Here is a 27,340-nt window from a genome sequence, read left to right on the forward strand (position 1 = left end):
AATGCCACATGGCCAAGTCTCGTGCAAGTGGCATGTTGCCAAGGATCTTTTTTGTGGATTATGTGTTTGTTCCTTCTTTGTTTCCCTTGGAATGTTTAGCACGATTGAACGGATTTCTCTCCCCCATCGGTTCCCACACAGCTTCACTCAACTCTCACCTCACCCCTTCTCTCTTACTCTTTGCCACCTTGATTTTCTTAGTTCACCTCACAAGTTCTTACTATGTATCCACTCCACTTCTTTCATCATTGCAAATTTAACAAAAGAATAAAGCTCCTTTATTGAAGACTTTTTCTATGTAATCTACCTCACACATAGACTATGATAGAGCTATTTTGTAAGCTACTCTATCTCATTCTTGTGCACATTCAACAATAAAGGAGTTTAAGTAGAGCTAATACACACATGATTTTAAGTAGGGCTAATAAACACACAAATACAATGTCACTAGCGAATCCATGGAAGCATATCACCAATAGAGTATAGAGTCGAGCATTAGCATATCACCAATAGAGTATCGAGTCGAGCATTAGCATATCACCAATAGAGTATCGAGTCGAGCATTAGCATGGGAAACCAGACTTTAGTACACAATTTGAGATAATGTTATATGATTGGTCCATTAGAAAGAAAGCAACTGGATAAGATATAAATTAAAGGTGGTTCACAATTGTCCTTGTCCCTAACTAATTTACAAAGAATTATGCCCCTTTGACCACCCAAACCCTATATTTGTATTAAATGTGCTACTGGAATGGGTGTTATCGGAACGCCACGTTGGCTACCAAAGTTCATCGTTGATGGTTGCTCGATTAAGAAGGGGTGATCGAGCACCCCTCCCTCTAGGTGACAAGTGCCCCATAAGCAATAGCTAGAAGGGGTTGTGGGTGTATAAATACAAAAAAATGTGGAGATGTCTTCATCCCTCGTGCATGTTTTTGACCGAGAGAAACCTCTCCGAGGTCGGCTAGGAGGTGGGGGGTGGGGTCCCCATACTCCCGCCCCGTGGTGGTTGCATGTGCTATATGTTGTTGATGGAATCTTAACATTAATCAACCTTTGCACTAATCTTAACACTAATCAACCTTCTACACTAATCTTGAGGGTCCCCTAACTCAAGATTAGGTCGAATCAAGCACATACCATACTCCCAGAGATCCACGTGTATACACAATAGTATATGCACCACTAGTGAGGTGGAGGATGAGGAGCACTATTTGTTTTGATGCCCATCCTACTATGAGATCCGAGCAAGATTTCACTATCTATTCCGAGACGGATTCGCCCCCCTCTCATGGGTCATGGAGTATGAAGATCATAGATGTTTAGGCATGTATTTACTAGAGCTTCACCATCACAGAGAGCTCATGCTTAGGCTAACACAAGCAACAAAGACACCACCACATCCACAATGGCCTACATAGACACGTGATCCTCTTGCCCCATTAATACGCATGTGTCACTACTAAGCGTGCACAATCCCTTGTAAAGCCAAATGGCCCAGATCTCAAAGGCCTAGAAAACTAGTTGAAAGAAAAACAAGGCCAACATACCAAGTAGGCCATGTACATGTAACATTGAGTTTACTTTACTCATGGATCACATGTAACATTAAGACCCTTGACATTCACTTTACTCATGGATCACATGTAACATTAAGACCCTCAAGGTATTTCGTAGACAATAATATCTCTCTCTCTCTCTCTCTCTCTCTCTCTCTCTCTCTTTGGTCTCATAGGTCACTTTGGCCTTTTGAAGACATTAATATAACATTTCATTTCATTTTTCTCTCTCTCTCCCAAGCTAGATGGCTCTTGAGCAAGGTTGTGATTCATGGCCCGACTCCCATCTCTATGTTTACACTTGTCGCCAACGTTGCTTCAAGGCGTACAAGTCCCCATAGACATACCCACTTTTTGCTTTTTCTAAGATTCCAGACCTATAGAACTAAGGTATAAAAGGGTTGGGTTTTATTTCTTTCTTGAACAAAGAACTTTTATTCATATATATCACACTGAAATAGACTTCCTTGTCACCTCCAGCCGGTGAAGACATTTGATTTAGGTTAATGCAAACCCAGTTTTGGGAAGCATGCACTTGTTTGAGAAACATCACAGACACTAGCTATGCAGCAGCTTCACACCCATTTTAGTATTGGTCCAGCATTCGCTTGTGGTCCTGCATCGTTCATAACTGCCTGTCTGAAATTCCTATGTAAACGCCCCAAACTTACCATACTTATGTGGCTGGAATATGAGATATGCATCATTTGTAAGCACATCCATTGTTTAAGAAAGCATTAATTGGTGGAGTAGCTTGGCCAGATTCAGTCCTCACAATACCTGGACCTGCTCATTTATTTCGGCATCATTGGAGCACTTCCTCATACCTGTTACAGATTGACAACATGGCTCAACTTGCGGTATATTCACACAAGGAGTATCTTCATACAAGCATGTCTTTCTTTAGACATAACTGATTAATGAAAGCAGCAGTTCCTTCTTTACTCATTGTGATCATCTCAAACCTATTACCTTGGTGCAGCAGCTTGAGCAGGCATCCTGGACCTAGTCGTTTACCTCAGTATGTATGTTGTGATCTAACCTGAAAACTCAGCTTCTACTCAAGTATCAGTAACCTCAACGAGTGCACCTCACCGAGCTGTTTGTGGCCAAATGATCCATACCTGATTATTCTCCTCACAGACTGGAACATGTAGCCATATGCCATTGCATCCTCGGACCTGTTATAGAATAGCTTGGTTCTTACATCAAGCATGTCATGCTTTTAGACCGCCATTGATTCATGAAAGCAGCAGTTGTTTCTGGACTTGCAACATGCATCTCAAACCTGTCGTGCAGCAGCTTGGCCAGGGATCCTGGACGGATTCATTTACCTCAGTGTTAACCTTATGGCATGCATACTCAGTGCAACACCTTTAGATTTTCTTATGAACCAGTTATCTCGGTGCACTGCTCATGGCCAAAGGATCTGCACCTGATCATCCTCTTCACGGGCTGGAAGTACTCCAACAGCTTAGGCTTGCAACTGTTCTCAGATGTCATAAAACTGTAAGGACAAAAGAATCTCTCTCTCTCTCTCTCTCTCTCTCTCTCTCTCTCACCTTGATGCACTTCAGAACTTTTGTGATGAGAGGAGAGATCTTGCAAGGAATCTTGGTAAAGCGCATTAATACAAGTTGCGTTCGGGCATTCCTTCTCATACAGAGGTAAGGCAGTTGAGATGGTTACTTCATGTGTGTATTTGGGGGTTACTTTCACTGGCCCTATCTTTACTGTGTGACTGACTGCCCAGGCTTGGCAAGGGGGCATTCCTTCTCATACAGAGGTAAGGCAGTTGAGATAGTTACTTCATGTGTGTATTTGGGGGTCAATTTCACTGGCCCTATCTTTACTATGTGATCGACTGCCCAGGCTTGGCAAGGGGGTATGCTCCCCTGGCCCATTTGAAGAAAAGTGTTTTCACGCTCACTTCTAGCAACCGGGTACTAAGGGCTGACTCTTCTGACACATCGTGAGGCCAGCTATGAGGTATGGTGCTTCATTTTGGAAGCCTGAACTGGGAGAGGAGGAGTGGAGCAGTACGTGATGATGTTTTCAAACATGATTAGGAGTACCACGTGAAACAGAACTGGCTGAGCTTGGGGTGACACAGTTGGCTCTTGATGCCCATTTCCAGACCATCACCTGTACACATTAGATTGAATCACCTCCCGAGGTTGGAATTTGAGTCTTTCAAGCAGCTTGCACACGATGGACAGAGCATGTCTCGGTCCACGATGAACAGCATCCCACGAGAGACAGATACGCAACTATGCACAACGGCAGTGATAGAGACGGGGGAGTATTACTTGTTCAGATGTCCAGTTTACAAAAAAAAAGGGGGGGGTGGGTTGGGGGTTGGTGTGGGGGGGGGGGGGGGGGGGGGGGGGGGGGAGATTCCATTGCCTTCTATAGGGATGGCTTTAATCCTCTCCACTGTGCATTTCAGAGATCAAAGATGTTTGGGCCTATAGTTTTGCTCAAGCTCCGTTGTCAGCAAGAGAGGCTACACCCAGGGAAGTGGGATCAGCTTGCTGCATGACACCACCCAAACCTCCACTACTTTGTTTCTCACCAAATGGCCACGACGACGACTGACCTCCCCCGACAGAATCGGAGGGAGCAGATAAGTCATGAAGAACAAACCCAACCTAGCAATCCTTTGGCCCTGCCCACATGTGAAGTCCTCAAGGTGAGGGTGCAATCCCTTCAGAGAGCTAGACATCCTTGTCCTCCGATATCCAGACCTTCCCCCCCAGCAGCTCCAGATCCAGGACATACTTCTGCACCACAGAGAGGCACCGCCACAGGAGGTGGACACTGATGCTTCGTACTCCACTAATACAGAAGGTGACACAGGATGAGTTCTACCCATTTCATTGTATAGAAACTGTAAGAAAATACCGTGAGCAGAACTTGATCACAAAACAAAGTACTTGAAGCAAGAGAATATCACTAAATTACTAATGCAAACCAAAGTTACAACCCACCCGTGTGCTCCGGCAAGGAGCTTTGATGGCGATCTATGTAGACTTTGGACAAAGGATTTCTTGCACACACAAGGATGCACTATTGCAATGGAAAAAGTCTAAAGATCTAAACTGGACACTGGCTGAGAGCCTAAGTCATTGTCCATAAGCCATGTGGCTTATCATGATTTATTTTGTATTGTTTATGGGCATTGGGCCATGACTGTTGATTCATCATGATTCATGTGACATGAACCTACCTTGTCCATGTGTACACATGGCACATACAAGGGTACGCTATCTAATCTTAATGATCTTGGTATGAAATGAGGATTGCGAACCTAGTCTATATATAGTATCCAAGGTTAGTAGTATCGTGCATCGGCCAATGTCGGCCACCTTACCATGACTGGTGCAAATTGACCAAGCCGACTACATCATCCGATTGGAATCATATTAGACTACAACAAAGGCCTACAGTCCTTGTGCAGCTTCCAAACCCACCTAAGGTAATCTAGATGCCCAAACAAGTTGTCACGTGCATCCCGCACTTGGATGCCACGTAGACATTTCTGTACAGAAGGTGCAGGACCTGGGATGGTGAACTGGTCCCATGTGAGCCCAGTCCGGGACGAGTCAGCCAGGGATCCATCTCAGTAGTCCAAGGTCGGGTGTGCACTGTCCTGCACATGAAGCAGTGCCAGTCCGCGCTGTGAGTCTCCCTCTGGAATGATGTCAGATGTTCTGTGTGTCTAGTTTGCAACTGGATGCCAGACCTCTGTGGGCATATAGGTTTGCATGTAGAGATGGGGCCAGCCCATAGGGCTACCCCAGTGCGAAGAGTTGCACCCTTAGTGTGGGCATGGGGGAGGTGTAGAACCACCCCCAAGGGGCCAGGAGGGCCCAAGCTGTGCCCACCTGCCATGGCATGGGCTGGAAGGGCTGTCGGCCAGCTTTAATGCTGCTGGACAGGCAGCCGACAGGGTTAAAAACCCTACCCAGCACGTCGGCCAGGTGTAGGGGCCAGTCCCACACCCATGCGCAGAGTGCCCAGCAGCCTGGTGCTGTCCCAGCAGGCATGCGCAGAATGGCCAGCATGTTATATAGTGTGAAAGCATTTTATTGAAAAAGACCTAGTCGTGGGGCTTTATGAAGCTGGCCGACTGGATGATAAAGGGAGTATAAATACTCCAGCCAAGAATCAATGAAGCCATCTCATAATTCACCAAGTGCTCAAGCAAAAAGGGGCCAGGACAGCCAAGAAGTTGCTAACGCAAAGGGGTGAAGGACTGAAGGTCAAGGGCAAGATTTTCCAGCCAAGAAAAGGTTAAGTTTTTGTATTTGTTTTCAGTTTTACATCATTCTAATAAAGCAAATACACCATCCGTGGTGGGGGCCCTACAAAGGGTAATTGGGACCCAATACTGTGTCCTCTCCATCTCCCCCTTCCCTCTCTGTTTTCTGCACATCTCTTTTCAGTTTGTGCGATAATTCCGTCGCGAAAAGAGTGCTGATTTCTGAGTTTTGAAGTACTAATCCTTCTCTGAAGCTTCCGCATATTGCAGTGGTATCAGAGCTCACTTCAAGGACAAAGATTCAGCAAAGAAAACCAGAAAATTTTTCGCTCGTGTGGTTGGTTTTTAGACGCCGGTGGACTACCCCTTTCGGAGTGACTCCTGTCCCTCGAAGGACGGTTGGTTTTTAGCCTCCGGAAGCCCCTAGAAGTCTCCCACACAGATAGTGGATGGTCAGATTGCGTTCCGGAAAGGAATTGCATTTTCCCGCTATGGCGAGTTTCGGCGACGAGAGAGAACCAGAACCATGGGACCAGAGTGCACCAGGCAGCCAGCTAGGGCACCCGGCTTGAGTGTCACAGACATGTTCCAACAGATGATGCGAGCAATCGCAAACCAGACAACCAAGTTGGATGAGCAGAAGGCGCGGATTTTGGCTTTGGAGGAGCGTTCTCGCTCTCCAGCGTCGCGTTTTCCATCTCCTCCTCCCTCTCCTTCCGTATCCCAGATACCAGATCCTCGTCACAGGGACCCTCTCGCGGGGTCACAGCCGCAGCCAAGCTCCTTGCTTGAGATGCAGATGCGTGCATTGGAGATTCGACAATGAGAAGACGACGCCATGCGACGAGTAGAACACGAGCGTTACCTCAGAGCTTTGGACGCCAGATTGACACCGGCGACGCCCTCGAATCATTTTCCCGAGAAAATGAATTTCAGTAAGTATAATGGTAAACTCGATCCCACTACTCTTTATTCATGGTTACATCAATTTGAAGCTTACTTTGCCGCAGTTAGGAAAACAGATACTGACAAAGTGATCTTAGCTAGTTGGTACTTGGAAGGTGAGGCCATTCCTTGGTGGACTCAGTGGGCTCATGCCCACACCAGAGCAGGTATGGCAGCTTATGTGTGGGACGAGTTCGTCCGCGACCTTAAGCAACGGTTTCTACCGCCCCACTACCTTGAGCGACTCGAAGACGAGTTCAAGAGAGCGCGTCAGAACACGCAACCAGTCCTTCAGTTTGCCAATAAAATTTTGACCTTGTGTCTGCAATTAGGCTTATCTGATACGGACAAGAAAGGGCAGTTTTTGTATGGCCTGGACACGCAAATCCAATGGGAGGTGCGTATGTTTAGGCCAGCCACCTTTGAGGACGCACTCTCGCTTGCGCAGAGTGCAGAAATGAAACACAATGGTGGCAAGCCCAAGACTTCCCAGCCGGCTTCTCCCAAGGCTAATGCCTCGGGAAGCAAAAGCCAGAACCAGACGGGGTCTTCCCCAGGACAGAGCCCGGGAGCCTCTGGCTCCAAGAACTCGAACAATGCGTCTAAGCTTACTCCAGACCAAAAAGCGGAGGCAGGCAAGACAGGTGGCAAGTTGAGTGCTGAGGAGCTTTCTCAATACAGGAAGGAGGGTAGACGTTTCTTTTCACACACAAAAGGACATACTTCTCGGGATTGTCCGAAGAAGCCTCCAAAGGCCGCCGCCGCCTCCACAGCTTCCGTGGTGAACACAGCGCCCACACAGACCCCAGCGGTTACCCCTAGTTCTTCAACCCCCGGTGCTTCAGTTGGAGCAATTATTAGCCGGGAGCTCGAAGATAAGCAGAAGGGCGCCCATGACCAGGAGTATGAGCGCAACGAATTGCTCAAGTCCTTTGGCTACATAGGTGGCCAGAGAGTCGTCGTCTTGTTTGACAGCGGCAGCACGGAGGATGTGATCACGGAATAGGCCGCTAGGCGTGCCCGTTTCGAGCTGACTCCGGTGGACAAACAAGTTGAGGGTTTTAGCACAGGTATGACAACGAGCGTCAAGTATGAAGCTCTAGGTGCTAAGTTAGTGATTCAGGGCATAGAGTTTATGCGTGACTTTATGGTTGCCCCTCTTGTAGGGGCAGACATAATTTTGGGTATCCAATGGTTTCACAAGTTTCTTCCTGATGTCAAGTGGGACAAGCACACGTTCCAGATCGATCGAAATGTGTCAAACAAGGTATTCCAAACTTTCCGCTCATAAGCCACTTGCAAGCTAAGCGAGCAGTCAAGAAAGGCGCAGTGTGCGATGATTTACATCCAGACAGCCCAGACGGTGGCCAGTGCTTCCGAGAAGTACTCGGTTCTCCATGAAAAGTTCCAGAAGATTTTTCTTCGGGACAGTCTCCCTCCCCAGCTCCCCCCGTCTAGACCGGAGGATCACAAGATTGACCTCCTCCCAGGCTCAGAACCCCCGAGCAAGTTTCCGTATTGCCTTTCTAAGGCAATGGAATCGGAGTTGGGACCGCCAACTCCAAGAATTGTTGCAAGCTGGCTTCATCCGCCCCAGCGTGTCGCCATTTGCAGCACCGATCTTGTTTGTCAAGAAGAAAGATGGGTCTTCTCGGTTGTGTGTCGATTATCGTGCACTCAACAAGCTGACTATCAAGAGCAGATTCCCGATGCCTCGAATTGACTATAGTCTCGAGAGGCTGAATGGAGCTAAGGTGTTTTCCAAACTGGATTTAAAGAGTGGGTACCACCAGGTACAGATTGTAGAGGGGGACATCCCCAAGACAGCCTTCCGTACAGAACGGGCCCACTATGAATTTGTGGTTATGCCATTTGGATTGATGAACGCCCCAGCTACATTTAACCGCATGATGATGCGTATTTTCCGGGAGTTGATTGGAGAGTGTGTGTTCATATTTCTGGACGACATACTCATATTTTCAACTACAGTTAAGCAGCATGACATTGATGTGGAGAAAGTCCTTAAGTTGCTGGAAAGCAACGAGCTCTATGTCAGAATTTTATCTGTTCCAGGTACATTACTTGGGATATATAATTAGTGCTGAACAAGGTTGGATCAAAACGTACGTACGGATCCAATCCGTACCGTACATCCGTACCGTACGGGGATCCGTACGTACGGATCGATCCGTACGCCGTTCCCCCCCCCCTTCTTTGCTTGCCTGCGACGATAAACGTTTCGCCTGCGATAAACGTTTTTTTTTCGGGTTTCGCCTGCGATAGCGTTTGGACACTGTACGGCGCACACCTTCCGGTAAGGGCCTCTACAGTTGCACTCTCTCTCTCTCTCTCTCACTATCGCCGTCGGTACTGTCGCCGCCCCACCCCGTTTTCCTCACCCACCCTGTTTTCCTCACCCACCCTTGCTCAGGCCCCCAAGGCAGCAACATAACTCTCTCTCTCTCTCTCTCTCTCTCTCTCTCTCTCTCTCTCTCTCTCTCTCTCTCTCTCTCTCTCTCTCTCTCTCTCAGAGCCTTAGCCCACCCTCTGTGGACCGTGCATAGAGCTCTCAGCCTCTCTCTCCTTCAAGTCTCTCTTTCTCTCTCTCTCTCTCAGCTGAGCTGCCCACTAAATATTATGCATTGCATGATTGCTGAATCTTGATTGAAATTGTATGGCATCGTGCATTGAATTTGTCAGAGCAATCATGCATTTGATTCTAATTTCTCACTTTTGAATTAGTAGGTTTTTGACCTTGTTGTGTCTCTATTTCGAAAGTTCTATATGTCAATGTGGACATGGACTGAAATTTTATGTAGGTGGCTGAAATTTCTGAGATTTTATGTATTTTTACCAATGGTACGTATTTTTACGTACCTTAAAATTTTTTTCCGTACCAAACAACGTACAGTATGTACGGATCCGTACAGTACATAACGTTTGGAATCACCTTGGTGCTGAAGGCATTCGACTTGATCCCGCTGAAGTGGCCAAGATTGTTAACTGGGAAGTACCTCAGACCGCTTATGACATTAGATCATTTGTGGGTATATGCCAGGCATATTCCACCCACATTGACAAGTTTTCTGATCTCTCGGCAGATCTCACCGATCTCCTAAAGGAAGTGAAAACAAGAAGGCAAAAGATTCGAATGACTCCACGAGCGTTGGAGGCATTCCAGAACCTCAAGGTGGCTTTGTCAGAAGCGCCTTGTTTAGCCCTTGCCTCGTGGGACGAACCATTTCAAGTGATCACCGATGCGAGTAACATCGCAATTGGAGGTGTATTGCAACAGAATGGTCATCCGGTAGCTTACATGTCTCGTAAGTTACTACCCGCCGAAAAGAACTACTCAGTCTATGATCGTGAACTCCTAGCAGTTATACAGGCCTTGAAACATTGGAAACATTTCCTGTATGGCCGTGACTTCGAGGTTCGCACTGACCATCAGGCATTGCGCTGGATTCAGACGATGCCAAGTGCCCAGTGGAGTGATCGACAACACCACTGGAGTAAGATATTCCAGCAGTTCGGTGGTATGATTGAGTACCTTCCAGGAAAGGCCAATCCAGTGGCCGATGCGTTGAGCAGGAAGGGACAAGTATCTGCGATTCAGACCACTAGACTTAACCTTGTTGGTACAAGACTAGAAGACATGAAGCACACGTACGGATTCCGAGGAATTCGGTACACAGTGGGAACATGCATTGGATGCCACAGGACCATGCCATTTTCTGATACGCGATGGTTGGCTTTTCTACAAAGGCCGACTATGTGTCATGAAATCATTCCGGGCAACTCTTCTCCATGATGCCCATGACGCCATTACAGGTGGTCATAGGGGCATGAATTCGACTCTGGAGAAATTAGAACGACAATACTATTCGCCAAAGATGAGGCGTGATGTGTTTACATATGTACAACGCTGTGACATTTGTCAAAAGGTGAAAGCTCCTCGTGGAAAGAAGATAGGGTTGTTACAGCCTTTGCCAATTCTTGAGGGTCCTTTCCAAGACATTTCGATGGACTTTGTCACAAATCTGCCTCCCAGTCCGAGTAAGCGTAATACGCAATGTTTAACTATTGTTGATAGGTTCAGCAAATTTGTTATGCTTATTCCTTGCAAGGCCAATGTGACCGCCGAGCATGTTGCCCAGCTATTCATTCGGCATTGGTACCCGATTGGCGGGATTCCTAGGACCATAGTGTCAGACCGAGATGCCAAGTTTACCAGTCATTTTTGGAGGGCATTGTTTGATAATTTTGGTACTAAGTTGAATTTTTCCAATGCATTCCACCCACAGACAGATGGCCAGACAGAGATATACAACCAGTTGGCCTTTGATGTGCTGAAGTGTTACGTCCACGATCAGCAAGGTAAGTGGGAGTCGTTTTTGCCTTTACTTCAAGCTGTTTTGAATGACTCTTTTTCTTCAGCTATTGACAGGACTCCATATGAGGCAGCGTTTGGAAGGCCTTTCCAGTCGTTGTTAACCAGGACTTCATCTTCAGTACCGGAGGCGAACATAGTGACGGAGTCTTACCAGGAGATCCTAGAGTCCGTTAAAGACAGATTGGCTAAAGCGCAAGAGGCCTACACTCGACAGGCCAATAAAGACCGAAGGGACGTGAAGTTTTCGGAAGGGAATTGGATGTATCTTCGGATTATGAAGCAAAGATTGAACCAGGTGGGCAAGCGATGCCCAAAGTTGTCTTTCAGGAGCTTCGGACCATTTCCCATCCGGAAAAAGATTAATGAGGTGTCTATGCAGTTAAAGCTACCTCCGAGTTGGACTATGCACGATGTATTTCATGTCAGTTGGTTAAAGCCATATGCAGGTCCACCCCCTTCAGAGGTCAAAGACGAAGCGGAACCAGACATTATTGATGAAGCAGAAGTAATGGTTCGAGAACAGATCCTTCTGCACCGTTTCAAGCATGGCTCAGGCCGAAGACTACGACAGTTTCTCACGAAGTTTCAGGACCGAGGAACTCATGAAGCGGTATGGCTCGACAAAGAATTTTTCGAAGACTATCCGGCATTATTGACGGATTATTTGGAGGCTATGCAGCTTCCGTCAAGTTAAGCAGAAGGGGATGTCACGTGCATCCCGCACTTGGATGCCACGTAGACATTTCTGTACAGAAGGTGCAGGACCTGGGATGGTGAACTGGTCCCATGTGAGCCCAGTCCGGGACGAGTCAGCCAGGGATCCATCTCAGTAGTCCAAGGTCAGGTGTGCACTGTCCTGCACATGAAGCAATGCCAGTCCGCGCTGTGAGTCTCCCTCTGGAATGATGTCAGATGTTCTGTGTGTCTAGTTTGCAACTGGATGCCAGACCTCTGTGGGCATATAGGTTTGCATGTAGAGATGGGGCCAGCCCATAGGGCTACCCCAGTGCGAAGAGTTGCACCCTTAGTGTGGGCATGGGGGAGGTGTAGAACCACCCCCAAGGGGCCAGGAGGGCCCAAGCTGTGCCCACCAGCCATGGCATGGGCTGGAAGGGCTGTCGGCCAGCTTTAATGCTGCTGGACAGGCAGCCGACAGGGTTAAAAACCCTACCCAGCACGTCGGCCAGGTGTAGGGGGCAGTCCCACACCCATGCGCAGATTGCCCAGCAGCCTGGTGCTGTCCCAGCAGGCATGCGCAGAATGGCCAGCATGTTATATAGTGTGAAAGCATTTTATTGAAAAAGACCTAGTCGTGGGGCTTTATTAAGCTGGCCGACTGGATGATAAAGGGAGTATAAATACTCCAGCCAAGAATCAATGAAGCCATCTCATAATTCACCAAGTGCTCAAGCAAAAAGGGGCCAGGACAGCCAAGAAGTTGCTAACGCAAAGGGGTGAAGGACTGAAGGTCAAGGGCAAGATTTTCCAGCCAAGAAAAGGTCAAGTTTTTGTATTTGTTTTCAGTTTTACATCATTCTAATAAAGCAAATACACCATCCATGGTGGGGGCCCTACATAGGGTAATTGGGACCCAATACTGTGTCCTCTCCATCTCCCCCTTCCCTCTCTATTTTCTGCACATCTCTTTTCAGTTTGTGCGATAATTCCGTCGCGAAAAGAGTGCTGATTTCTGAGTTTTGAAGTACCGATCCGAAGCTTCCGCATATTACACAAGTCGCACAACCCAAGGACAAGGTGTCCCAAGTCTACTCAAGTACACCACATGTCTTTCTCCTACCGGCTCAGGTCTATTACAGTGGGTACCATGATACAACGGCCTATGCAAGATATTTTAGGGTGTTGTATTGGGATCAGCTTTGGCATTTCAGCTCTTGTTCCTTTCTTTATTTTTAGTACCCATGATGATGTATTCCATGGACTTAATGTGATCTTTTGGTCTCATAGGGTGACATTAATATAAATAACTCTCTCTCTCTACTGGGAGCTAATGCTGCTCCCATGTTTCTATGTTCCTAGTATTCCATGATGAGTTTCCATGAACAGTTTTGTATCACCCCAGTGAGATAGCTATGTTTATGTTTTGTTTCTGTTTTATTTTCCATTCCATGATGAGATATGCCATGGACATTATTGTATCACTTTGGTCTCATAGGCCCATTGGGTCTTTAGTAGACTCTCTCTCTCTCTCTCTCTCTCTCTCTCTCTCTCTCTCTCTCTCTCTCTCTCTCTCTCTCTCTCTCTCTCTCTCTATGTTTTGTTTCTGTTTTATTTTCCATTCCATGATGATTCAAAGTTGTATCCAGACACATGCACACTTTTTCTTTTGTTTCTTTTCTTCCCATGACCGGAAGAACACAGTTGTATTATTTTTTGTCTCATAGGCCGACTTTGGCCTCTCGTAGACGTTAATATCTCTCTCTCTCTCTCTCTCATGGGCACGAGTCATGGTATAGCTGATTATGCACCTGGTTCATGAGGTAAGGACTCAGGATTGATCGCCTCCCTCCACTCCACTATGACCCGGGCATCCCATTCATTAGGCTCTCTCAAGATGACAAGAACTAGGTGATCAGATATGATTTATTGGGACTATACATACAAGATACCTGGATCACAACACATGAGTCACTCTCACACAAACGATAGTACTACATGGATACTTTCATGAGGCTCACAGAGGATGGTTTCATACTGAGGACTAGATATCTTGACATGTACATCTTGCGGATTGCAGTGGGCCAGTTGCGGGTGTCATCGCACTGCCTGAGGATAGAGACAGGGGGAGCCACGCAGATACCTCGTGAGGAGAGGATATGCACTATGTGCCAACAGGAGGTCAAGTCAGAGGAGCACTTCATATGCAAGTACACCATATATATTGAGATTCGAGGGAGATTCCATTGTCTCTTCAGAGAGGGATTTGGACCCTTATCTAGGATCATGCATTACCCACATTGGCAGTGCTTGGGACGCTTCCTACTAGAACTTCATCGCCACAAAGACTCACTAATTAGGGAGTCGAGACCCCATGGGTGACATCCACCCCGGCCCCAACTGACCATCACTCTATTCTTCCGACCACAAGGACGCCCCACCAACCATGGATGACATACCCAAAACCTCATCGAGCCACACATTCTTGAGTGCCCAACCCCCGCTAGACCCTACTCTGGTCCACAGCACTACAACGAGCCCAACACCCCAGACTCACAGACATCAACCCCAGTTCTTGGAGAGGCACAAATCCACCTTCCCACATCCGGTGGATATACAAAGCCTTCTACATGCTAATCCCATACTTGATATCCTTGATGGCTCCCTCCCCCTACCGGGGGTCAGCTCCATAGGTTGTATGATGATGATGGTCCCATTTTGTATCATATGGCTCAGATTTGACATTCCCAGCTCATAGCTCTAGTCTTTGTTTTCTTTTGTACTATGATGAGATTACATGGACACTATTGTATCACTTTTGGTCTCATATGAAAGAGTGCACAGAGCGGAAGCAGAGTGGCACTAGAATGTGCTGAACAGAGAGTGCAAGAGAGAGAGAGAGAGAGAGAGAGATGGAGAAAACTATGCTGAATATACTGAAGCAAAACAGTCCCAAACAAGAGACACTACAAGTCTCATAAGTGAGGGAGCAAAATATGTACAATACTGAATGAACAATGAGAGGCTAGCACCCACTATTTATAGTAGAGGTAAGCTGGCCGACTGGAGCTACTGGACAGGCTGACTGGAAAATGCCAAAAAAGCTGGGAAAATCCCCAAAAAAATACTAGAAAAAGGGGTGGCCAGCCCACAAGCAAGGGCCATGCAAAAGGGACCAAATGGGCACCATAAAGCAGAATCTGGGGATGAATGTGCTAACACCCCCTCGCAACACCAGATGCTGAACGAACTTTGAGAATCCAAAGATTAGGAGCCAAGGAAGCCTAAGAAACCGACTTGGTGAACAAATCTGCAAAGCATTCTCCACGGAAGGACAATACTCCAAACGCAAATCTCCAGCAAGAACCCGTTCACGAACATAGTGATACTAAGTCTCAATGTGTTTCGTACGAGCATGAAACACAGGGTTCTCGGCGATGGCAATGCAACTCTGATTGTCACACCAAAGAAGAGTAGATCCGATAGGGGGACAGCCGAGCTCCTCCAATAATCTCCGCAACCATATCGCATCACATGCAGCATAACAAACTGCATGGTACTCCGCCTCGTTAGAGGAAAGCGCCACAGTAGGCTGCTTTTTACTGCTCCAAGAAATGGCTCCAGACCCAAGTGAAAAAACACAACCAGTGGTCGTACGCCATGTATCTGGATCTCCAGCCCAGTCTGAGTCAGACCATCCAACAAGAGTGCGTCCTTGGCCATAAAAGATGCCAAATTCCAAAGTGCCACGCAAATACCGAAGAACTCTAAGAGCACACCGCCAATGCTACTGACGGGGTTTGGATGAGAAGAAACTCAATAAACTGACTGCGAAGCATATGTCCAATCGGGAGTAGGTCAACCATACCAAGCAACCAACGAGAACCCGATACTGTCCCTGATCAGTCCCTGGAGAAGCATAACAAGAAAAGATCACCTCTGCACCTTGAGCTGTAAGAGCACTCACTGACAAAAGATTAAAAGACAAATCTGGAATACACAAAACGTCAAAGAAGTACCTCTTGTCCTCGTCAAAACGGAAGATGGGGATAGTGCCATGTCCATGCACTGGCATGGAAGAAGAATCACCCAAAGTGATCTCGCCTGATCTGGCAGTGAAGTCCTCGAACCAATCTCGATGGGGTGTCATGAGCAGTAGCACCGCTATCAACAATCCAAGACCGTGACTGAGAAGTCACAAGAGCAAGTATACGCCGAGCACCTGCTAAGAGAAGAATGCCATCATCCTTCTTGGGTTGAGACACCGTCGTTGAGGAAGAGTACTTTGCTACTTCATCACGCTTCTTCTTGTGACATTGGGGTGACTTGTGACCCTTCTTGCCACAATAATGACATTCAATGTCCTTATTCTTTGAAGATTTGTTGTCTTTATCCTTGTTGAAATCCTTGGAGTTCTTGTCAGAACCCCCTCTTTCTTTCTTTTGTTGATTCTTCCCTTTATCTCGTGCTGCCAAAGCACCATCAAGGCCACCAGAGGTGCCAATCCGCTCCTCAAAGTGAGACTCAATCTGCATAACGGAGGGGAGAACTTCCTCCCAAGTAACTGGAACACGACAAGGAGAAGAAACAAGAGACTAAAAGTAAGCATCAAACCTCTCTAGAAGCTTGGAGAACAACCGAATAGCCATGTCCTCTGTGGAGATGTCCTTGCCACAAACAGCAAGCTCGTCTCGGAGATCTTTCATCTTCGAGATGAAAGCAGATAAAGATGGAAAGGCAGAAACTGATAAGTTCATAAGTCGCTTTTCCAACACCAAAATCCGACCCGGAGACTTAATCTCATAGAGATCTGCAAAAGCCTTCCAAACTTCATGTGCAACATCTGTTGTACGTACATTAGGGAGAACAAAATCTTGACAATTCAACATCAGAAAGGAGAAAACGCATCGATCATTCGACTGCCAAATATCAATCTGTGCCTGAGTCGCACCACCAAAAGCAAGGGTGGGAGGGGTGGCATTGGCCGGTGTAACAAGCCAATCCCAAAGATCCACACCACGCAAGGCTGATTTCACCTTCAACTTCCATAGGGTGTAGTTGGAGCCATCCAACTTGGCAGACTCAGCAAACCTATGAAGAGAAGTCGGTGCATGCATCACAAAAGCTTGGGCTCAATCTCAAGAAAAAGGTTGCACAAACTCTGAAGTAGAAGTGTCCTCCACACGTCCCAAGAGTGCCACCAAGCCTGCAACACCAAAGACCCCCTCTGCAAGGGAGCAAACCCACGGGAGAGGAAAAACGCAGTAAAGGAAGCTGCTGTCTTGAAGAAAACAGGCCGCCTATGTCCCAAACTCCACATGGAATAGAAGAAAACTGATCAAACAATACCAGAAGGCTGTGTTGATGAAGCCAAACTGAAGGGCGCAGCAACCAGCCGGTTCAGTCCAAAAAACGCAGCAAAGGAAGCTGCAGATCTGAGAGAAAAATGCAGAGGCAAAGTGACCAGGTTCAGTCCAGAAAACGCAGCATGAAAGAGTTGCAGATCTAAAGGGAAACGCAGAGAAGGAGGTGCATGAAACAATGCTGAATCTGGGGCAGCAAAGAGGTTGCTAAACCGGGAGCGATGATACCATGAAAGAGTGCACAGAGCGGAAGCAGAGTGGCACTAGAATGTGCTGAACAGAGAGTGCAAGAGAGAGAGAGAGAGAGAGAGAGAGAGATGGAGAAAACTATGCTGAATATACTGAAGCAAAACAGTCCCAAGCAACAAGTCTCATAAGTGAGAGAGTAAAATATGTACAAGACTGAATGAACAATGAGAGGCCAGCACCCACTATTTATAGTAGAGCTAAGCTGGCCGACTGGAGCTGCAAAACAGGCCGACTGGAGCTACTAGACAGGCCGACCGGAAAATGCCAGAAAAGCTGAGAAAAATCCCAAAAAAATATAGAAAAAGGGGTGGCCAGCCCACAAGCAAGGGCCATGCAAAAGGGACCAAATGGGCACCATAAAAGAGCAAAATCTAGGGATGAATGTGCTAACATCATAGACCCACTAGGTCTTTTGAAGACATTTAATATAACTTTCTACTCTCTCTCTCTCTCTCTCTCTCTCTCTCTCTCTCTCTCTCATCCTCATCTCCGTTACATTGTGCTCTCGTCAAGAACCAAGGTGCTGCATATTCATTATCAAAGTATAATATATATATATACCTAGATGAATCCAGGAACATGGCCAAATTCACCTTTTAGGAACGTGCATGTTATATACTCATGGTAGCCAACCCACGAGAGTATATAACTATCAACTCCATTATGCATAGTATGGACTCGATACTACGACGTCCCCACTAACGTCATCAATGCCCAATAGTGGGTAGAAAGCACGTGCAGTACACAGGCCTTGTTTCCTTTAGTATCATATGGTTTTTTCAATGTCCATTTACCCATTGATCATATGTATCAGTTTTTGGTCTCATAGACCCTTTGGGTCTTTCATAAACCTCTCTCTCTCTCTCTCTCTCTCTCTCTCTCTCTCATCCTCATCTCCGTTACATTGTGCTCTCGTCAAGAACCAAGGTGCTGCATATTCATTATCAAAGTATAATATATATATATACCTAGATGAATCCAGGAACATGGCCAAATTCACCTTTTAGGAACGTGCATGTTATATACTCATGGTAGCCAACCCACGAGAGTATATAACTATCAACTCCATTATGCATAGTATGGACTCGATACTACGACATCCCCACTAACGTCATCAATGCCCAATAGTGGGTAGAAAGCACGTGCAGTACACAGGCCTTGTTTCCTTTAGTATCATATGGTTTTTTCAATGTCCATTTACCCATTGATCATATGTATCAGTTTTTGGTCTCATAGACCCTTTGGGTCTTTCATAAACCTCTCTCTCTCTCTCTCTCTCTCTCTCTCTCTCTCTCTCTCTCTCTCTCTCTCTCTCTCTCTACAAACACACACACATACGCGCGCACACAGAAAGAACCCACTTCTCCAGTAAGGTTAAAAGCCAGATTAATACCTGAAGAAAATGAATTGCTGGTTTCAAAAACCTTTGCTTCGCCGCACCTGTTTCACAGAACTCCTGTCAGGCCTTGCAGAATGAGTAGAAGTTTTACTGGACCCTGTGTAAGTATGATCTGTTAATCCCTTGTTGTCCTTAGTGTCATCCACAGGCTCTCCACCTGATTCAACAGAAGGTGCAGCAAGTTTTTCAGCACCCTCTTTAGCACTGCCTTGATTGTCAAGGCTATGTGACAATTTGGCTTCAGCTCCAGGGTCAGGTGTTCCACTTTTGTTTATGTGGCCAAGTGGTCTAGGAGCTCTTAGCAGTCCAGGAGCTTTGCTTGGAGGAGCTGCAGTGTTATTATTTTGTGAAGAAGAAAGAAGAGTTTTCACAGCAGCAGAGTTCATGCTAACGAAACAACCTCTTTCTTTTGCATCGGCAATCAGGGCAGCCCAGTCCTCCGACTGCACAAGCGCTGCCGCATTACCAACAACCTGTAACAGAAGAAATAAAGAAGCCAATGTTTATGACGAAAAAAACTATCATTCGGCAGACTCGATCTTAAGATAAAGGCCAATGATGCTTTATAACACATGCACACAAGTGTTGGCCCATGCTTTCACCACCCATACTTCAGATATAGAACCAGAAGAATGGACTCGGAGTTTTGAAAAATAAATATCTCCCCTTAAGATACTGCCAATAAATAAGCATTACATTATAGAGTGCGCACAAAAAAAATAAGCAAGCTGCATGCCATTAATACAAAGCATAATATAAGTGAGATCACATTCTGAAAAAGTAGTATATTAAAACTGATTATTTGTCCAAGTACTGATAAGTAGGTACTTTACTTCCCATAGTACGATACTGATAATATTTTCAATATTAACCATTTGTCCACCAGGTACTGTTAAGTATTGAAGGGGTACTAGTACTCTGAGTAAAAAAAGCCCAGTCAAGATAATGAAGTATTTGGTCAGCAGAAAGAAGGCTTCCACCCTCCAGCCTGCTCTGGAGGTGTAGACTGAAATTCATGAAATTTCTGAACCAATTACAACATGATATTTTGTCGTGTAAAATGCAGCACACAATTTTCTCATATGTACATGCTACACCTTAGCTATGCACCCATTCTGCTACAGGGCGAGAACCCCTACCAAGCATCAACTGCAGAGTTTCAATTACAAACACTTCTAAATCTGGTACCATCTTCGGCACAAACTCTAAAAGACCCACAACAGGAGCTTTGAGGTGCATGAACAAGCTTGTCAAAACTCACCAGAAAGCATCTGCAGAGTGTAAACACTGCCTTGATGGAAGTTTCAATTCATTCCCCAACATTGGCAGTGAAGAATGCAAAATTTTCCTATCGAATTACTACACTACAAGCCTCAAACCATCAACTTCGTTCATGCATGCATGTCAAAGAAAGTACTGAAAATCTGCACCACATTTACTAGCACTATACCTGGTTGCATGATAGCTACTTATTCTTGCAAACTTCGAGCACTATCTCAATCCCCAAATCATAAAAACGGTACAAGAAAATGATGGTCAAGAAAGCATACCCAAAGGCATCGGCGAGCTCGTGTAAGAGCCACATTCATTCTGCGAATATCTGCAACAAAGCCAACTCCATGACTCGATGCACGTACGCAAGACATGATAATGACATCTCGCTCCTGTCCTTGAAACGCATCCACTGTGTTGATATATACTGATTTGCTATCAGCATCGGAACCCAGAACAGTACCAAACTCCTGCTGCAAGCACTTGAGCTGCAACTTGTAGGGTGTGATAACCCCCACAGAAACCTTACTGATTCCTGCTGCTTTTATAAAGCTTTGCAAATACTCGTACAACTGAGCTGCAAAAAGGGCTTCCGTAACATTCTGATAAGAAACAGAATTCCCCTTATGTGACTCCCTGCCATGGCTAATATCATAAAAAATGTACGGCCTTAAAAGAGCATCACGGTGATATGGATCATCTGGTGAAGATGAAACACTATCACTATCTACAAGGCGGCCTTGGTAAAAATACCGTGAAGGAAAGTCCCTGATCTGAGGATGCATGCGATATTGGACAGACAACAGAATGGTAGGACACCCTCCTTGCTGAAATCGCTCAAACAAGCTTCGACTATACTGTAAGGTATGAGCAGCACGACTGATAACAGTAGCTGGCAATTGCTGAGGATCACCAATTAAAACACAGCGTGCAGCTCCCAAGCTCAGTGGTGGTAAAACTGCTGCTTCACTAGCTTGAGCAGCCTCATCAATCACTACCATGTCAAAACCATGAGTAAGATTTTTAAAAAGGCGACGTCCGCTACTTGAAACTGTCGTGAACACAATCTCTGCTTCATTTGCAAAACTGGCCTCCAACTTAGCACGAGCATCCTCCAGTGAATATCCAAAGCCAGTTCGGAAGCGTCCTTCTACAATAAATAAACGTGACATTTCAACCAGCACTTTATCTCTGTCTTCTACGGTAGCAGCCAGTTGCTGCATCTTTGTATCTCGGGTTTGATCACGAGCAGCAAGAACATCTGGATCTACACCAACCGAACCCTGTAATCGGGCAGCAGCAGCGGTGGCCAACTCCTTCTGCAAGGAAGCCATTTGCTGAGCCAGAAACGTTTCTCTCGAACGAAGTTGTTGCAGCCAATCCAAAACATCATCTCTTGACATTCCTAAAAGATGATCTGACCTTCGTTCCACAGACACAGCTTGTGAAGCCCTCGTCTGTGTATCCACTCCAACTCGAGCAATATCAGGTCGATACACTTTCATCTCTCCGTCAATAAAACCCCTTTCTAAAACTCTTGTAAGCAGCTCATCAGTGGCAGCATTGGAAGGGGCACAAACTAGCATCCTGGGCTTTGGGCATAGCTTAGGAAGAATTCTTGCTAAGTTCTGATCCATCTTCTGCAAAACATCATCGATTGAGCCTAAACCCACCCCAAGACCTGAGACGCTTTCATTTGCAGAGTCCTCTGTTTTGAGACTATCTGGTGCAAGCTTTTTCAATAATGCTGCATAATACCTCTGATACTGGACAAGATGTATCACATTTAGCATTCCCCAAACAGTATGTGTTTTACCAGTGCCAGGGGGACCTTGGACGAGAGTGAAGGGCCACGAATCCTGGCGCTTTCCAGCCCCATTAGAATGCAAACCTGCTGCAGTGTGCAAAGCTGCCCATTTGATTGCAGCCAGCTGTGGGTTATTGAAGTTTCTATGAAGATGCTGCACAAAAGACTGTGTAAAACAATCAGGCATGGCTGGAGGTTCCTCTTCATAGCGAGGGAAAAACTCTGGCTTAGGATTCAGTATAGCTTTAATCATCTGCACAAGATATTTTACAAAAAGTAAGCAGGCATACATAAAAATCCTGTGACAATAAATAATCGAAAATCAGGCTTAATGAAAGCAAGAGATGCTGTCTTCAACACAAAACTCCAATCATGCACCTGAGATTGAAGGTGCTGGAAAGCATGCAGTGCGACATATTCGCGTTGAGTTGTAGCAAGAGATCCAAGCACAGTCAAGTACCACATAGTTTCCTTAGATTGATACTTTTTTTTAATTGATTCTTCATTGCTCAGGCTGGCACTGCATCTCAGAAACAGAAAACTATTGCTTAAGAACGAACTCCTTTATATATAAAAAAGCTTTATCACAACCAGTCCGATATCAAAATCACTGGCCCTAGTTCAGGCCCCAATATAGAGCTAGTGAACGAGCCCATACCTTTCACCCACATAGAAGCGGAGAATAGCTCCATGGAGGTCACGAGTGTCGACAGGCACATACCGTCGAATAATGCCAGCTGTGCGACTTAAAACCTCTGCCTCAGGAAATTCCTTCATACTAGAACCATTGATTCGCCGCATCCTCCCAGCTGTCAATGAATCAGACAGAAAAAGCGCATGGAAAACAGACACAAAAGTTACCAGAGTAATCAACGAGGGACAATAAAATAAGCATGCATTTTAGCCTCCTCGACAACGCTAGAAACCTATTAAAAACAAGCACTGTTAAACCAGTCATCAGTCAAAAACCAGCTAGACCGGTTGTGCACACAAAAGGGCCTAAAGTGAGAGGTAATACCTGACCCAGGCTTTGGGGTAGATATAACAGCAACATCTCCTTCTTTAAATCCTAATCTAGCTTGACTTTCAACAGGAAGAAGCACCAGATCATACCAACCTGAAAACCAAAAGATCTTGGGAAATAAGCCCACAGATAGGAAGCTGTCCACCAGTGGCCTTTTATTATTGTCAATCTCTGGCCTAGTGCTCGGTTTCTTTTTATCTTAGGTACAGCATAACTGTGCAAAAAACAAAGCACTTACCTCTTTCACGCTTTTCAACAATCTTCACAAAGACTTGAAAATGTGGATCCTTTGCAACTCCCTCACACAATTCCTCCCAAGTACTATGTAACTGTGCTCTGCACTCTTCAAAGAGCAGTGGCTCAAACACATTCACATACTCCTGAACTGAGTCAAAACTACCAGGAACACACTGAAGTTCAGCTTCACCTGCACATGCAATGTGAAATCATACTATTTCTGTTAGTTCTGTCCACCATAACCAATCCTTGTAAGTATGACAATTCAAACAGTTTATAGAGCAAGACAGACAGCACAATTGCAAGTGCAAATGAAAGCTACAAGGTTGCAATTAAAGCAGGAAGGAAAATTGTCCACTCAAGACAAGTAGTACTCCCTGTGACCCTAAATTATCAAATGGAAACTCAGATGCACCAGCTTCTGGATAATCATACCACGGTGAACCGAGTCAAGTAATAATGGCCTCCATGAAGGCTCTATGCTTAAAAACCATCAATGGCATTGAATATGTGTGCAGCTTGACCACAAATACATCCAGTAATTCCAGTTGCGGAATTCCATTGACATCAAAGATGTGCCCACAGATGCTATTTATAGCAATATTGCCTATCAACATGCCCTGTCTTGATGCGCAAGCACAGCCCTTGTTCAACTGGACTCAGCATTCAAGTAGCTGCTGTATTTGCATCACCACCACTTGAGTGGAGGACAAATCGAACCCGATCTACATTCGAGTACCCCTCAAGTTTGCACAAATTTACAAAATACTTTGCCCTAGAGTTCAAAAGCATCAAAAACACTATGCTGGAGTACAAACCAGGGGATTTCCATAGCTTGTCACAGGTGGCCTCTCGATGTAAGCGTTCTATGGAAGAATCCTGAGAATATGCAGCTTGTTTCCTGAAACTGTTTGGGTTTTTCTTCATAAGCGGCCTTAAATAATTAGTTGCCTTCTCCTCTCCTCCTAGCTTCCCTTGCCCTCCCGCAGGGTGCTTTCCCACAGCAGGTTTCATGAACTGAAACGCTTTTGCTTTATCCTCCCCTTCTCCTTGCTTCAAAGTGTCATGCCTTATAGGTGCAGATGCTGAAGAACCTTCGAAAACATTATCTGCAGGAGACAGCACCATTTTCTTTGCTGGAACTTGCAACTGCATCGGCCCATCAGAGGCTTCAACATGTAGTCCTTCAGAGGGTGTGATGATACTTGCTTTTGGCTCTGATGAGCTTGCACTCAATGGCCCCCTGGCCCCATCACTTGATGAACTGGAGTTTTTTGAATCCTTCAGCCTTGAGTCAACTGTAATCTGTGCGAGTGGAGTCTTAGGTGCATCTTTTTGATTGCGAAAAGGAAATGAAGATGACAAACTTTTCTTTGCAGAGGAAGTTTTGGGAGGAGGAGCTTGTTTGGCAGCTTCCCGTACATCCAAAAACATGGTTTGCCGATTCCGCTTCTTCCCAAGCATTGCATCCTTGTGGTCTGATCTTCCTCTCTTTCCAAAACTTGAAGAAAGCTTGTATTCCACAGTAGCTTGATTTCCCTTTGAAACATCTGTTTTAACATAACCATCAATAGGCACAGATTGGAGCATTACATTCTCCTGTATCTCTCTTGCAGCTTGCCCACCTGCATTAGTAGTTGGCATTTCCTGCTTCAACAAACATTCACAAAGAGAACTTCCTGATGTTTCATCTGTACTGCAAATGGCTTTCTCTAAAAGATCCTTCTCCCCCTCCAAATCCGTGCAAGTATCTGCAAAAGGTGCAAACAACCTTGAATACACACCATCCCATTTTAAAAAAGAAGAACTTCTGGCTAGTAAAGTTTGAAAAAAAGAAACAATAATCAACCTTCGGTCTCCAAATTGTTGTGGCCATTGTTCAGTTTCCCAGAACATCCAAGTTCACCATCCTCCATTGCAACTTCTGGTGTATTTTTTGATATTGCATCTTCAACTTCCACAATTTTCAGCTCCTTCAACACACCATTTCGAGCACCTGGCTTCTTGATTGTCAAGTTCAACACTGAAGATGGAGAAGAAGTAACCAGATTCACATTCTTACTCCTACTGAAGGATGACTCTTCCTTTGCATTAAGCATGGGCTCACCTGAAGCTATGCCCTTAGGAATCAGCCTCACAAAGGGACGGAAACATGATAGAGGATGCTGCCCCAATGGAAGAGGAGCTATATCCCCCTGATGTGCTGAAAGAGGAGGATCCATAGATGGTTCTGACTTTCTTACCTCGGAAAATTCCCTGACAAGCTGTGGTTTAGGTTCCTTGGACGGCTGCATGCACTGGGGCTCAGATTCCTTGGACGACTGCATGCATGGAGGTTCGGGTTCACTAGAAAGAAGCATGTCATTCTCATCTTCAGGAAGTTCATTCAAGTCAAAAATCATTCTTCCTTTGCTCCCCATCCTGAATCGAAGGGGATGAAATAATTAGCCAATGTCTCGCCTGGCAATAAGCATTCCAGCAATCACTGTATCAAATGACTATCTGTCTGCTGACAATATACAGGCCAGAAACTAGTGGATCAGACAAATAAAGCTGCGATCTCCAAGACCCCACTTCTGCATCACTTGGCAAACCATCTGGCATGAGGTATGGCCTGAAGAAAGACCTTCTGTATCTTAACCCAATTGGTGGCATACGGCAAACCAAAACCTGATCCCTTGATGTTTGGCAAACCGTATGAAAACCGGAGAGGCACTGAATTCCACAAACACTCTGGGATTCCAAGATGACGATGATGAGGCGATGTATATGAGCGAGCAGGAAAGACATAAAAGATCTCTGAATCCAGCACCGCTTCATATATGTCCAGAAGCACTCCTCCTGTATAGCTTTAAGGTGTTTTTACAAACCTCTGACTGATGCTGGGGTGATATGCGTATGCAAGCAGGAGTTCAATTAAAGAAAACAACCGGCCTTCAAAAATGTCAAATCGTAATGTAAGACACCACACAAAACCCTGCTTCCACCAACCTTTGAGAAGGCGTTCCGCCGACAGGGTAGCTTTTTCCGCTGATCTCCAGTGGCAGAAACAGTGTAGAGGAGCAGAAAAGCGACAAGAGCAACGCTGAAAAGGTCTGTGTTGATGCGGCTCCAAACAGGCTATGACGATGAAGCTCCCAGATGCAGAATCAGAGTCCCTGTTCAGAGCTAGGGTTTCCGAGGCAAAGTCAGGGTTTCTGCGACGAATTAGGGTTTCTGTGGAATAGAACAGAAGCAGCAGCAAAGCAAGGAGCGGGAGCGGGAGCGGGCAGCACGACGGCTTTGCGAATTTAACAAGCGAGGCCATGGGCCTTTATATAGGATGGTTACCTGCAGTTCGAGATTACATTCACACCAGGCCCTCCACGTCCCCCCACACCTCCCCCGTGTGTGTGTGTAGAGAGAGAATGCACTCACCGCTTTTTCGTAACCTCTTTCTATAACCCCGTGTGTGTGTGTGTGCGCCTTTTTCGTAACCCCGTGTATGTGTGTGTGTGTGTGTAAGAGAGAGAGAGAGAGAGTTATCATGGTTATTTAGTTAGACAAAATTCTTCTTCCCATTGCTTTCTCGTACCCCAAGAGCTTGACCACTCTCCCTTGACCCCTTGTGAGTGTGTGTGAGAGAGAGCTCTTCCATGCCCCATCCTCCTTTTTCGTAACCCCGTGTATGTGTGTGTGTGTGTGTGTGTGTGTGTGTGAAAGAGAGAGAGAGAGAGAGAGAGAGAGAGAGAGAGAGAAAGTTATGGTTAGACAAAATTCTTCTTCCCATTGCTTTCTCGTGCCCCAAGAGCTTGACCACTCGCCCTTGACCCCTCAAAGGCATGTGTTTGCTCTTCTTGATGTCATGTCTTGAGTGGGTTTTTAACAATGTCAAAGCCCCTAAAGGTTTTTTTTTTTTTAGGCAACCCAAAAGTGCTTGCTGAATACAAGCCTCTTGGGGCTATGTAAATAAATGTATAGTGCCTTGCATGCAAAGTAAAATAAGTCTTGGTTCCATCCCTCGTGGGAGAGAGAGAGAGAGAGAGAGAGAGCATCTCCTCCTTTTGACATTCTTAAATGATTAAGTTAGATCTTTAGCTTATCACTCTTACATCTAGTCCATGATTACTAGAGGGCCTACTAACACCATGTCTTTCATGAGCTTCTCTTA

General features: G+C 45.8%; 1 protein-coding gene across 11 annotated transcripts; it reads right to left on the bottom strand.

Moving 5' to 3' along the window:
• Positions 1–1,968: 1,968 nt before the first annotated feature.
• LOC147611343 (uncharacterized) lies at positions 1,969–26,474 on the bottom strand. 11 transcript variants are annotated; one of them, XM_086784407.1, is made up of 12 exons: positions 26,182–26,474; positions 25,040–26,031; positions 24,009–24,941; positions 23,192–23,380; positions 22,948–23,046; positions 22,588–22,738; positions 22,308–22,449; positions 20,401–22,182; positions 18,845–19,323; positions 2,687–3,048; positions 2,535–2,604; positions 1,969–2,389 (listed from the first exon to the last, which is right to left on the bottom strand). In XM_086784407.1, the coding sequence occupies exons 2-9, from the start codon at positions 25,608–25,610 to the stop codon at positions 18,868–18,870; spliced, it is 4,323 nt and encodes a 1,440-aa protein (XP_086640533.1). In that variant the 5' UTR covers positions 25,611–26,031; positions 26,182–26,474; the 3' UTR covers positions 1,969–2,389; positions 2,535–2,604; positions 2,687–3,048; positions 18,845–18,867. The 11 variants fall into 11 exon arrangements, with proteins under 11 accessions (XP_086640533.1, XP_086640536.1, XP_086640539.1 ...); XM_086784410.1 differs by having other exon boundaries at positions 2,687–3,069; XM_086784413.1 differs by having other exon boundaries at positions 2,687–2,743; positions 2,998–3,048; positions 25,040–26,455.
• Between the last annotated feature and the right edge of the window lie 866 nt (positions 26,475–27,340).

The sequence above is a fragment of the Cibotium barometz genome, chromosome 47 (genome assembly GCF_041138505.1).
Source record: "Cibotium barometz isolate CiBa-2024 chromosome 47, ASM4113850v1, whole genome shotgun sequence".
NCBI classification, from domain to species: Eukaryota; Viridiplantae; Streptophyta; class Polypodiopsida; order Cyatheales; family Cibotiaceae; genus Cibotium; species Cibotium barometz.